Source organism: Rhincodon typus, chromosome 10 (assembly GCF_021869965.1).
Source record: "Rhincodon typus isolate 14 chromosome 10, sRhiTyp1.1, whole genome shotgun sequence".
Lineage (NCBI taxonomy): Eukaryota > Metazoa > Chordata > Chondrichthyes > Orectolobiformes > Rhincodontidae > Rhincodon > Rhincodon typus.
The window spans coordinates 63,117,636-63,132,269 of record NC_063341.1 but is presented as its reverse complement, the minus strand read 5'-3'; the positions used below and the strand labels follow the sequence as shown (position 1 = coordinate 63,132,269).

The 14,634-nt window shown below is 43.0% G+C and overlaps 1 protein-coding gene across 2 annotated transcripts in view; it reads right to left on the bottom strand.

Moving 5' to 3' along the window:
• The window catches only part of alg14 (ALG14 UDP-N-acetylglucosaminyltransferase subunit), a 165,916-nt gene extending 151,496 nt beyond the window's left edge, over positions 1–14,420 (bottom strand). The window contains exons 1-2 of one of the 2 annotated variants that reach the window (XM_048602368.1): positions 14,186–14,420; positions 5,318–5,469 (exon numbers count right to left, since the gene is read on the bottom strand). In XM_048602368.1, the coding sequence (XP_048458325.1) occupies positions 5,318–5,469; positions 14,186–14,330 (297 nt within the window). In that variant the 5' untranslated portion in view covers positions 14,331–14,420. The remainder of the gene's footprint in view (positions 1–5,317; positions 5,470–14,185) is intronic. The other variant, XM_048602369.1, reaches the window with a different exon arrangement.
• Positions 14,421–14,634: the final 214 nt, after the last annotated feature.

Sequence of the window (14,634 nt, the reverse complement as noted above, 5' to 3'; positions counted from 1 at the left end):
GGCAACTGGAAGCTCAAGCTCTTTTTGCTGACAGAACGTAGATGCTCTGCAAAGCTGTCACCCAGTCTATGCTTTGTTTCCCCAATGTACAGGAGACCACATTGTGAGCAGCGAATGCAGTAGACTAGATTGAGTGATATGCAGGTAAAATGCTGCTTCACCTGGAAGGTGCGTTTGGATAGCGAGGAGGGAGGAAGTAAACCGACAGGTGTTACACCTTCAGCGGTTGCAGGGGAAGGTGCCGAGGGGGAACGGACCAGGGTGTCCCGATGTTCCTGGTTATGGATCCCTCTACTAAGGGGCAAGTTTCTTCCTGCCTACCCTGTCTATATCCCCAATCAGATCCCTCCTCAGCCTTGTTTGCTCTCAGGAAAACAAGCTCAGCCTATCCAGCCTCCCTTTAGAGCTTAAACACTCCAGCCCAGGCAACATCCTGGGGAAGCTCTGTGGCACCCTCGCCAGTGCAATCACATCCTTCCTAGAGTGTGGTGGTCAGAACCGCACACAGTACTCCAGCTGGTGCCTAGTTAACATCTTGTACAGTGGTAGTGTCTCTACCTCTAAGTCAGGTGGCCAGGGTTCAAGTCTAACATGCTCCAATAACATCTCAAAACAGGTTGATCAGAAAATATTGACAGCACCATCAACGCCTTGACAAGTAAAGACAAGGATCCCACAGATCTTCTTAACCACCTGATCACCTTGTCGTGCTGTGTTCAATGATCTATGGACATGCACACCAAGGCCCCTTTGATCCCCAGTAATTGCTAGAGTGCAACCATTCAACATGTACTTCCTTTCCTCATCAGTCTTTCCAAAGTGCATCAGCTCACACTTTTCAGGATTAAAATGTCATTTGTCGCTGTTCAGCTCATCTGACCAGCTCACCCATGTTGTCCTGACCTCATTAAAAATAAGGTACTCCTCATGTTCAAAAACGGGAAAAAAAAAAACACTTGTACAATTCTGGTCACCCTTCTGTAGGAAGGATGTGGTTAAACTTGAGGGTGCAGAAAAGATTTACAAGGATGTTGCCGGGACTGGAAGGTTTGAAATATAGGGAGAGGCTGAATAGGCTGGGGCTTCTTTCCCTGGGGCATTAGAGGCTGAAGGGTGACCGTACAGAGGTTTATAAAATTATGAGTGGCATGGATAGGGTAAATGGACAAGGGCTTTTCCCCAGGGTGGGGGAGTCCAAAACTAGAGGCATAGGTTTAAGGCAAGAGGGGAAAGATATAAAAGGGATCTGAGGGGTAACTTTTGCACACAGGGTGGTCCACGTATGGAACAAGCTGTCAGAGGAAGCAGTGGAGGCTGGTACAAATACAAACATTTAAAAGGCATCGGGATGGATACGTGAAAGGAGGGATTTAGATGGTAATGGGTCAAATGCTGGCAAATGGGACTAGATCAGTTTAGGATATCTGGTTGGCATGGATGAGATGGATTGAAGGGTCTGTTTCCGTGCTGTTTAACTCTCTATGACTCTAAATATTCAAACACAAAGCAAAGCCAGTTAGACGTATACAGAAAACAATTTTTCTGAAGAAGGGTCCAGACTCGAAACGTCAGCTTTCCTGCTCCTCTGATGCTACCTGGCCTGCTGTGTTCATTCAGCTCTACACCTTGTTATCTAAGTTAAAATGTATATCTTGGCTGCAGGGTGTGGAGATTGATAGGGTTAATACTACATGCATACATGATGTAGTACTAATGAGGGAAGAGTCATATGAGGAAGAGGAGGTCAGAAGAGAGTAGAAGCTCTAACTTTGAGTTAAGAGATGCTGAAACTGAAGAGTTTGTGTTTACTCTGAGCCTGTGCCTTCGGGTCCTGGGCCCTCCTAGTTTCAACCGGATCCAGGATAAAGTCCTGAGTGGCTTAAGTGAGAAATATCCAAGAGCAGAAAACTGCTGGAAGCTGAGAGAATGGAAAATCTGTATGTTTGCTCTAAAAGTGCCCAAGTCAGTAAGAAGGAAGCTCCATAAACCAATTACAGTCATGCCAACTGAATAGAGAGTTTCAAATGGAGATGAAGTATCCCTTCAGTTTAAGTATTTAAAAAAGGTTGTTTAGAAGGGTAAAAGGTTTGAATATTTATTTAGATATTTGTAATAAAACCATTAGTTAATACAGTGTAAAATAGTTGGTGATTTTTCTATCTTTATGTAATAAATGTAGACGTCATGACTATTTGTCCTTTATTACAAACCAAAAAATGAGAAAAATGAGTTGAAGAATTGACCTTTGAAAAACGGTTGTTTTAAAAAAGAGAACAAAGACGCCTGCTTTCTACTGGGGACTGGACTGGCAACATAAGCAACTTAATTCCTGAGGTGAGGACACTGTAGACAATCGGCACCAAGCTCAGGGTGGCACCTGGTTGGATGTTGAATTGGTCAATCAAGGGAGAACCGGTTCTGACTGGATTTTTGCAGGAGGAAGTGATTTTTGGTAAATTCTAGAGATGCTGCTGTTTTGTTTACTCTCTCTAGTTTCTCTCCAGCTATCAAATTGTTGAATGTTCTGGGAAACGAATCCCAATCAATATGAAATAAGTAAAACTGTTTTAAATAAATCTGCTGAAACTGTTTCTATCAACTGGAGACTTCAGAATTCAGTCAAGATATACATTTCTACTTACTGTGAATAATCCATAGTCTAAGGATTTCATCGAGGACCTAGTATCAATTGTTGGAAACTGTTTACTAAACTGGCAAATTACAATTCTTTTATTTTCTTTTCTAATTTAGCCCTTAACTGTCATCTGTCTGTCTGTGTGAGAGTGGGGGTTATGATCAAAGAAGACTGGGCTTTAGATCATAGGTATTAATTAGATTACCTAGTTGATATGTGTGTTCTGCTAAAGTTACATTATTAATAATAAGTGGTTAATTTATGTTAACTTGTGTCCAAGATCTGTTATTCATGAAGTGTGGTCAGAAACAGTTCAGCAGTTTGGAAGGTCATTGAATGTTTTAATTTCACTGCATTCAAAACCAGCAAGGGTGAAGCTCATTGCGTTTGGATGGCTATCCCTGTGTCCTAACATAATTTTTGATGTGCTTTTGTAAAAGGTACGTTGGCAGCCTCATGTGAATATGTTCATTAAATGACCACCATGGTAAAAAAAATTGCAAATTTAAACCCTTGTTCAGCATTGCATCAGCTAGAACTTAACAATTGTTCTTGCTAATTTTCCAAGTACAGCAAAAAAGGCTTTAGCAGCAGATTGAGGTTCCTGCTGGACTCTGAAGGCAGCATCATTAATGACTGCAAATTGAGTACATTGAGCACTTAAACAGGGACACTGCTGGGAGTTGGGGGTTGGTAGATAGGAGGCCGACGTACATAATGCCACATTCTACACATAAAAGGTACTGTTAAGAAAAGGATTTGATTCTTTCCCTCTTCCTTTGTTATCCATTTATTACCCTCAGCCACAAAACATTTGTGATAACCACCCCCTCTGCTTGCCTTCATTGTTCACACCTTTGAGTATAGGAGTTGGCACATCATGATGAGGTTGTACACGATGTTGGGGAGGCCTCTTCTGGAGTACTGTTATGCAGTTCTGGTCGACTGGTTATAGGAAGGATATTAAGCTGGAGGGGGCTCAGAAAAGATTTACCAGGGTGTTGTCAGAAATGGAGGGTTTGAATTGTAGGGAGAGGATGGATAGGCTGGGACTTTTTTCACTGGAACGTGAGGAGTTATCTTAAAAAGAGGCTTATTACATCATGAAGGGTACAGGAAAGGTGAATGGCAAGTGTCTTTTCCCTTGGTTGAAGGATTTCAAGACTAGAGGGCATATTTTTCAGGTGAGAGGAGAAAGATTTTAAAAAGACATGATGGGCAACTTTTTTCCACACAGGGGTTCGCGTGAGCAATGTACTTCCAGAGTGGATGCAGGTACAGTTACAACATTTAAAAGATATTTGGATAAGTACATGAATAAGAAATGTTTGGAGGGATATGGGGCAAGCATAGGCAGGTGGGACTAGTTTAGTTTGGGATTACGGTTGGCACGGACTAGTTGGATCAAAGAGTCTATTTTCGTGCTGTATGACTTTAACTCTGACCTCACTTCGTTGCTGGCTTGAGTTTTACTCTTTTCTGTGAATAGGCCCTGTCTAAACCTCCCTACCTGCGTATCCATTCATAGCAAGCATGGAAGCTAATGTCAAGCAAGTCTCCAACAAAGATCCCAAGGCCAACTTTTTGTTGACATTGAGAGAAACATTCCTGATCATCTCTTACCATCTACGACATAAACGTGCTTGTTCTCTCCACAAATGCTGACTGATGAGCTGCCAACTGCCACCCTTTTCTGTTCTAACATCCATTCTTGTAAATGAGCAATTAATTTTTCAGGAGACAATGAACTCCCTCACAACTGGAGAGGTCTATTCAGTATGTCATTGAGTCATACAGCATATAAACAGACCCTTTGGTCTAATCAGTCCATGCCAAACATAATTCCAAACTAAACTAGTCCCACCTGCCTGTTCCTGGCCCACATCCCTCCAAACCTTTCCTATTCATGTACTTATTCAACTGTTTCTTTAGATGTTGCAATTGTACCCACATCCACCACTTCCTCAGGAAGTTCATTCCGCACACGAACCACCCTCTGTGTAAAAAATTTGCCTCTCATATCTTTTTTAAAATCTATCTTCTTTCACCTTAAAAATGCGCTGCCTAGTTTTGAAATTCCCCATCCTAGGTGGTGGTGGTGGGGGGGCGGAACAACTACCATTAACCCTATCTTGACCTGTCATTATTTTATTATTTTCTATCAGGTCGCATCTCACTCTCCTATGCTCCAGTGAAAAAAAGTCCCAGCCTTTCTTTATTAACTCAAACCTTCCAGTAAAAAGAGAAAACTGTGAAATAAGACATAGTAACTCTTAAAGATAATATCAGCAGCAAATCATAGAATCATCAGAGAATCTCTACAGTGTGGAAGCAGGCCATTTGACCCATCAAGTCCGCATTGACCCTCCAAAAAGCATCCCACCCAAACCCACCCTATGTCTGCAGCTCTGCATTTCCCACGGCCAAATCCACTTAGCCTGCACACCCCTGGACACTATGGATAAATTAGCATGGCCAATCCACCTAGCCTGCACATCTTTGGACTGTGGGAGGAAACCGGAGCACCCAGAGTAAAGCCACACAGACATGGGCAGAATGTGCAAACTCCACATGGCTAGTTGCTCGAGGGTGGAATCAAACCCAGATCCCTGGAGCTGTGAGGCAGCAGTACTAACCACTGAACTATCATGCCATAAACTACGTCCAACTCTTAACACTTACCTGAGGGTCAGTATTTCCTTTGGTTCTGGATGCCTCAAGGATGCGAACTTTTTCTTCACTCATCCTGTCCGTGTTAGCAATGACATAATGCCTCGGAGCATATGAAGCTGAGAGGCTATCCATCAGCCTGAGAATTTCTGTTGTGTGTCCCCCTGCAAGGGAAGGAATCAAGCATGAAACACACTTCCAAGCCAAATAAATCATAAACAATTCGCTTTGCCACCATACAATCATAAGTCCACAGGAGCAGGACAAGGCCATTCAGCCCATCGAGTCTACTCTGCCATTCAATGAGATCATGGCTGATATGACAATCTTCAACTCCATTTCCCTGCTTTTTCCCTGCTAACCCTTGATTCCCTTTCTGATTCAAAACCTGTCCGCCTCACCTTTGCATTGTCTTTAACAACACAGCTTCAACAGCACTCTGTGGTAAAGAATTCCATAAATTCACAACCCTCAAAAAAAAAAAAAAAGAAAATCCTCATGTCTGCACTAACCCCTTATTCTGAAATTATGCCCCTGGGTTCAATTCCACCCTTGGGCGACTGTCTGTGTGGATTTTGCACATTCTCCCCGTGTCTGCGTGGGTTTCCTCTGGGTGCTCCGGTTTCCTCCCATAGTCCAAAAACGTGCAGGCTAGGTGGATTGGCCATGCTAAATTGCCCATAGTGCCCAGGGATGTTTAGGTTAGGTGGGTTAGACATAGGAAATTAGGGGAATGGGTCTGGGTGGGATGCTGTTCAGAGGGGCAGTGTTGGGCCGAATGGCCTGTTTTCATACCGTAGGGATTTGATGATTCTATGAGTTCTAGACTCTCCCACAAGGAACAACCACCTCTCAGCATAGATTCTTAAGGGGGCTTGTCAAAGTCGATGTTTCAATAAGGTCGCAACAGATTCTTCTAAACGCAATGAGTAGAGGCCCAGACTACTCAATCTCTTCTCGGAGGAAATAGCCCTCACCACCTGGAGTCAGCCCAGTGAGGCCTCTGTGGGCTGCTAACCATGCCAGTATCTCTCTTTAGGTATGGAGACCAAAACTGTTCACAGGAATTCAGCTATGGTGTGACTAGATCCTTGTGAAGTTTAAGCAAGACTATCCTATTTTCAGTAAAGCGAGATACTGCAGATGCTACAATCTGTTGTATGCTTTTTCATTTAATTTGATACTTTCCTTAACTTCCTCGGTTAATCATGGTTGGTTTATTCCCTTCCTTGAATTCTTCTTCTTCAATGGGATATATTTATATTGTGAGTCCTGAACTCTTTTCTTGAAGATCTGTCATTGTTCATCAACCGTCATTTGTGTTAATCTCCTTTTCTAATCCACTCTAAGCAACTCTATCCTTGTAATTACCCGTATGTTTTGCATTATAGTTTCTGACCCATGTTTCTCCCTCTCATGTCACAGGCTTAATTCTACTATGTTAGCGTCATTGTTTCCAAAAGCTTTTTTATTTAAAAGTTCTGAAATCACTTACTAAACTTGACTCATTATACATCATCAGATCCAAACGAGAGTCAGAGTCATACAGAGCGTAAAGAGCCTTTGACTGGAGTGTAGGAGGCTGAGGGGTGACCTTATAGAGGTTTGTGAAATCATTAGGGGCATGGATAAGGTAAGTAGCCAAGATCTTTTTACCACGGTAGGGGAGTCCAAGACTAGAGGGCATAGGTTTAAGGTGAGAGGGGAACAATTTAAAAAGGGACCTAACAGGCAACTTTTTCACCAAAGAGGGTGGTGCATATATGGAATGAAATGTCAAGGGAAGTGGTAGAGGCAGGTACAGTTACAACATTTAAGAGACATTTAGATACGTACATAAATAGGAAGGGTTTAGAGGGTTATGGGCTAAAACCAGGCAAATAGAACTAGATCTGTTTAGGATATCTGATCAACATGGATGGGTTGACCAAATGGTCTGTTTCCGTGTTGTACAACTCTATAACATCCTTCCTATCACAGGGTGACCAGAACTGGACGCAGTATTCTGAAAGTGGCCTTATCAATGTCTTGTATAGCTGCAAGATGATGTCCCAACTCCTGTACTCAATGTTCTGTTCAATGGTTGGATCCACAACATATTGTTCTAGGAAGCTGTCTTTTTCGAATATACTCGATGAATCTTTCTTCATGACTACCCTTGCCAATTTGATTTACCCAATTTACATGAAGATTATAGTCACCCATGATTACTCTATTACCTTTCTTGCATGCCCTCATTATCTCCTGAATTATTCTCTGTCCTACAGCATAACTACTGTTTGGGAGGGGGGGGTAGTGGTGCAAGGTATAGACTACTCCCACCAATGTCTTCTTCCCCTTATTTCTGACCTCCACCCTCAACTTACAAACGTTCCGTTTCATACTATCAAATCTACCTCACCAGCTTTCCTTCCTACCTACCTGTTCTCTTGAAAAGTCACATATGCCTGAATATTTAGTTTCATCTCCTTGTAATTATGTCTCTGTAATAACTACAAGATCAGATCTATTAACCTTCATTTATGGTGTTAATTCAGCCACAACTCTTATCTAGATAGTTTGAAGAATCTTGTATCTGTTGGACAATCCCAGAGGTGGAGGCTCCTCCAACAGCACCCCCTCTGCCCCCATAATTGCCTTGCCTGCAATAACTGCAAGCAATAATTGCCTCCTATCTCTAATCATAGATCAACCCTGAATTGCTTAATCGGAAGGTTGTGACTACCTCCTGGAGCAAAATGTCCAGATAACTTTCCTCCTTCCTGATGTGCCGCAATGTCTGCAGCTCCGACCCTAGCTCCTCAACTCAGGTGCCAAGTTCCTCCAGCTGCAAACTGTTACAGTAGGCATGTTCATCTGGAGCACATTGATGTTCAGCGTCTCCCACACACTGCAGCAGCAACACATCAGCCATCTTGCCATCCCTATCATATTTTGTTTAGTTCATTATTTACTCCACAATCTCTGATCTTTACACTCATCTGTAATTTTTTATAAAACGTGTATCAACCTTATTTGTGCAAACCAAGCTCCTGTACTTTTAATCATAAGATAACCTGTTCTTGTGATCTGGAGATGGAAAGGACGGCAGATGCTGGAAATCAGAGTCAATAAAATGTGGAACTGGAGGAGGCCAGCAGGTTAGATCCAGCAGGTCAGCATCTGAGGAGCAGGAAAGTCCATGTTTGGGGTCTGGATCTTTCATCAGACCATTCACCAGTCCTGATTGAGGGATAAATTTTGGCTAGGATATGGGACAAAACTCCACCCTACTCTTTTGAATTAGTGACGGGGTGTCTTTTGTGTCCACCTGATGGGACAAAATAAGCCACACAATTCCTGAAACATGCATTTATGTAGCACCTCTATAAACTCAAGGCACTTCCCATCAGTACCATCAGACAAAAATTTGACACTAAACCATCAAAGAGTTAGAAAGACAGGTGTTCAAAGAGGGAGATTTCGGCAGCATCTTTAGGAAGGGAGATCATCAGTTGTGCCTCAGTTGGCAGTTCTACTGCTTTTGCATCAGAAGATAATGGGCTCAAGGTCAAATCAAACCTTCAGCAATAAATCTACAACACTTCAGAATTAGATTTTATTGTCAGGTGTACTCAAGCATAGGATTACATGAGTACAGTGAAAAGTGTACAAAGTCACCATTCTCCAATGGAATCTTGGTTACAAAACCAGAATTTAAAAGAACAACAGAAAAAGAAATTTCCTAAAAGAGCCAAAAGGTAAGAAAGTGTCCGGATCTTAAAGTCTTATCTCCATGACGGTGCTTCGAATGGTCAGCCATCAGTGCAAGCACTAGCTTCAGAGCAGTACTAAAGGCGTGTTCCACAACACAAAGGAACAGAATTAGGCCAGACTATCCAGCCTGTTCCACCATTCGATGATGGTTGTTATGTTTCTCAAACCCATTCTCCTGCCTGCTCTCTACTACCAATCAAGACCCTATCTCGGTCTTAAATGCATTCAAAAACTAGGCCTCCACAGCCTTCTGCAACAATCAGTTCCATAGATTAACCATCTCTGGTTGAAGAAATTCCTCCTCATCTCAGTTTGAAAAGGTTGCCCCTTCACTCGAGGCTGTGCCCTCTGGTCCTGGTCTCTCTTACTAGTAGAAACAGCTTCTCAACATCCAGTTTATCCAGGCCTCTCAGTATTCTGTAGGTTTCAGTGACCTCCCCAGCCTTCTGAAGTCCATTACATACAGTCCCAGACTCCTCAACCTCTTGTCATATGACAAACCCTTCATCCCAGGATCATTCTTGTAAACCTCCTCTGAACAACCTTCAACGCCAGCACATCCTTTCTTAGATATGGAGCCCAAAACTACTCTCAATATTCCAAATGCTATCTGACCAAAGCCTTATTTGGCTTCAGCAGTACATCTCTGCTCTTGTATTCTAGCCCTCTTGAATGTGAACATTATACTTGTCTTCCTAACTGCTAACTGAACCTGCAATCTTAACCTCAAGAACATCCTGAACTAGAACTCCCAAGTCCCTTTGTGTTTCAGATTTCTGAAGTATTTTCCCTTTTAGAACATAGTCTTCCTTATTATTCCTATCAAAATGCATAACCACACACTTTCTCACATTGTGCTCTGACTGTCACTTCTATGCCAACTCCTCTAGCTTCTCCAAGCCCCGATGCAGTGTCCCTGCTTCCTCAACACTACCTGTCCCTCTATCACGTCAGCCTTTCTGCTCCTATGATGCTGCTTGGCCTGCTGTGTTCATCCAGCTCTGCACCTTGTTGCCTCGATCTATCTTTGTGTTTTTTGCAAACTTAGCAACAATGCCCTTCACTCCTGCATCCAGGACGTTAATGTTTCACATGGACCGTTATGGTCCCAACACACAACCCTGTGGAACTCCACTAGTCATCCGCTGTCATCCTGAAAAAGACCCCTTTAACCCTACTGTCTGCCTTCTGCTAGTCAGCCAATCCTCTATTCCTGCCAGTACCCTGTCTTTAACACAATGGGTTCTTATTTCATTCAGGAGCCTCCTCTGCAGCATCTTGTCGAAGCCTTCTGGTAATCCAAATAGATCATATCTACTGGCTGTCCTTGGTCTAACTTGCTCATTACCTCCTCAAAAAATTCTAACAGATTTGTCAGGCATGACCTCCCCTCAACAAACCCATGCTGACTCAGCCCTATTTTACCACGCACTTCCAAGTACTCAGTAATCTCATTCTTAAGAATGGAATCTAAAATCTTACTGAGGTCAGACTAACTGGCCTGGCCTGTCTTCTGCCTCTCTCCCTTCTTGAACAGGGGGAATTACATTAGCCATTTTCTGGTCATTGGGGACCCTCCCTGACTGCAACGAGTCCTGAAAGATCACCACGAGTGCCTCTTCAATCTCCTCAGCTGTCTTCCTCAGAACTCTGGGGCATAGTCCATTCAGTCTGGATGATTAATCCACCTTCAAACCTTTCATCTTCTTCAGCATCTTCTGCTTAGTGATGGCCACTGCACTCACCTCTGCTCCCTGACTCTCTTGAAGTTCTGGTACGCTATTGGTGTCTTCCACTGTGGAAACTGATGCAAAGTACCTGTGCAGTTCCTCTGCCATTTCCTCGTTCCCCATTACTACTTCTCCAGCCTCATTTTCCAGTGGTCCAATGACCACTGTTTCCTCTCTCTTATCTTTTCAATTTCTTTTATATTACGAGCTAGCTGACGCTCATATTTCATCTTCTCACCACATTGCTTTTTAGCTGCCCTCTGCTGCTTCTTAAAAGGCTTGCTAATTATCTTCACCACATCATATGCTTTTCCTCTTGCTTTTATGCTGCCCCTGACTCCCCTTGTCAGCGATGGTTGCCTCATCCTCCCCTTAGTATGTTTCTTCTACCTTGGGATGAATTTCTGCTCAATTACCCTCCAGAACTCCTGTCATTACTGTTCCCCCGTCTTCCCTGCTAGGGTCCTCTTTGAAACATTTGTAGCCAGTTCCTCCTTCGTGTCTTTGCAGTTACCTTTACTCAATTATAATACTGTTACCTCTGATTCCAGCTTCTCCTTCTCAAACAGCAGGGTGAATTCTATCAGATTACGGTCACTGCCTCCTAGGAGCTCCTTCACCTTAAGCTCCCTACCAGGTCTGCTTCATTACACATCACCAAATCCAGAACTGCCTCTTCCCCAGTGAAATCTTCCAAAAAAAATCATCACTTGGACATTCCATGAATTCCACTACCAATTTGATTCTCCCAGTCCACCTGCATATCGAAGTCCCCTATGTTTATTGTAGTAGTGCCTTTCTTACACGTATTTTCTATCCTGATTTATTTCTTTCCCCACATTCTGACTACTATTAGGAGACCTTACATAACTCCTATTAGGATTTATTCCCCTTTGAGGTTTCTCAACTCTACCCACAAAGATTCCACACCTTCTGACCCTATAATCGCTTCTTGCCATCAATTTAATTTCATTGCTTACTAACAAAGCAACCCCAACCCCTCTGCCCATCTGCCTGTCCTTTCGATATGATGTGTATCCTTGGATATTTAGTTCTCAGTCCTGATCACCTTGCAGCCATGTCTCTGTGATACCCACAACATGGTAACCACCAATTTCAATCTACGCTACAAACTCATTTATCTTGTTTTGTACGCTGTGTGTTTAAGTACAACACCCTCAGTCCTGCATTGACTGAATTCCTTCTCAAACTTGACCCCTTTATCTGCTGTGCGTGAAATTAGATTCCTGACCCTTTCCATACTCTCTGTGCTATTACTTGTTCTGCAAACTTTCATAACCTCTGCTGAGGCCTTCCGCCCCTTTTCAATTTTGCCATTATTTCCCTTGCAACTGAAACATCTCCCCCACCCCCCGCCTCACCAATCAACAATCATCAGAGGTGCTGTCTCTCAGATAAGATGCCACAAGGATCCCCTGTCACTATTTCAAAATAACAGAGCTGGCAGGAGTCAGACGTGTCCAAAGTTTATCCTCAATCAACATCTCAAGAACAGGTCACCATGTTATTCATATAGCCATCTCATGGGAGCTTGCTTTACACTAATAAGTTGCTGGGATTCTTGCACCAGAACAATGATTGGACTTCATCGGCTACAAAATGATTTGGGTAATTCTGTGGCCAAAATGGCCCTATATAAAATGTGTTTATTACTTTTATTTCAGAAGTAGAAAAAGGCAGAGTGGTTTGTGGAGGAACCACCAAAAATTGAAATTAAAGCATAGTCAATGATGGTAGAGCAATTAGACAATATCCTAGAGCCCAAAATTAGAGGAATACAGAGATCATGGAAGAATGCAGGACTTGTCGAGGTTACCATGATCATTTGGAATTAAGGCATTAAGGAGATGGAGAGGATGCAAGGACAGAAGAATCTGCTTGGGTTCAGGAAGTCAAGGATGCTAACCATTTTGTTCAAGTTCAGACAGATCCCAGGGAAGGGGCTGAAGTTTATAAGCAAAGAAAAGGTGCTTGTGCCAGGGTCTTAAGACAATGGCTTCATTCTTTTCCGTGTGTTTAAGTACAACACCCTCAATCCTGCATTGACTGAATTCCTTCTCAAACTTGACCCCTTTATCTGCTGTGCGTGAAATTAGATTCCTGACCCTTTCCATACTCTGTGCTATTACTTGTTCTGCAAACTTTCATAACATCTGCTGAGGCCTTCCGCCGCTTTTCAATTTTGCCATTACTTCCCTTGCAACTGAAACATCACCCCCAGCCCCCTGCCTCACCAATCAACAATCAGATGTGCTGTCTCTCAGATAAGATGCCACAAGGATCCCCTGTCACTATTTCAAAAAAAAAAGAGCTGGCAGGAGGAAAATCTTTGCTCCACAAGACAAACTGCTGATAGCAGAGAGGTCAAGATGGTGAGGTACAACTGGGTGCTGCCAGGATAAACTTGGGAGTATTGTTTTCAGGAACAGACCCTTGATAAAAAAATGAGACATTAAATCTTAAAACGTTAGAATAGAGTGGATGAGCAACATATTCTGTTTAAATCTGAAGAATTACACACAGTAGAAGATTAGAAGTGCACTACTAGTCGTGACCAGGATAAGGGTTATGGTTTGACAAGTAGAAGTTGTGTTGAAGCTCCAGCATCTTTCATCTGTTTAATCATTCTTTTGTTGTCCAATATATCTACAGAAATAAAAAGCTCATTTGTTCTCATTTAAAATTGAGTGATGGGAGGGGAGGCGGAGAGAAATATGATGCATTCAAGTTAGAGGGCTACAATGCACTGGGTCAGAAACGGGAACATATAATGACATCCATGAGCTGAACTATAAAAATTGATTATTACCCACAAGTAAATTTTGTCAAAGCTTGGGAAACAAGGAGGCAGGATGGGGAAAGGGAGTTATATTAATACCTAGTTATTTATCATCAAATAGCTGTCTATTTAACTGTAATACATTTAGTACTTACTTGCAATTTAACACAACGATAGATATCGAAACCTGTGTTAAAGATAAATTATTAACTACACAGCTAATATTTGTAGATATAGTGACAATATAGTTTGATCATTGTCTGATCGTTAGCTCCCAAGATTTGTCTGCAACGGTGCCATAATCCCTGGTCATCTCCACACGACACCGAAACGCTATTCTGCAATCATTTGAGAAGTTAATTGCAAGTAATAATGACATATTCCAACAATATAAAAGGTTAAATATCTTTTGCCCCATGAAATTGTCACATGAGCCCGTTTCACTGTGTGCAATTGTCTAAGAGAGTTCCCACATTTGATCTCAATGTTTTTATTCTGCAGAAACCTTCCTCACTTCCGGGTTCCTCTTTTCCTTTACAAACATGGAGAGCCACAGCCGCAACTAGTCTTACCCTACCTCCGAAATTAACTCACCGGAACCGAGCACCACCAGCACACTGGCGGGGCCACGCCTGCCCACTTTGGGAACTTCACTTTTCCTGAGTATCAGGAAAATCCTCGCAATGAAAATGCAGCCGAGAGCGAATAGCGCTACACCAACTCCACTGCTCAAAACCATCGAGCCCAGGGCTCGCCGTCAATCAAATGCTGCGCAGCCGCACTCGCTACCTCGATCACGGTCGTCAAGCGAATCTCGCGCAGCCGCACTCAGCAGCACGGCCTCTGCTGTCAATCAAGCCCCGCGCAGCCGCACTCGGCACCTTTTTCAGGATAACAAGGTGGAGAGCTGGATGAACACAGCCGGCCAAACAGCGTCAGAGGAGCAGGGAGGCTGACGTTTCGGGTCTTGACCCTTCTTCAGAAATTTGGGGGTGGGGGGAAGGGGGTTCTGAAATAAATAGGGAGAGAGGGGGAGGCGGATA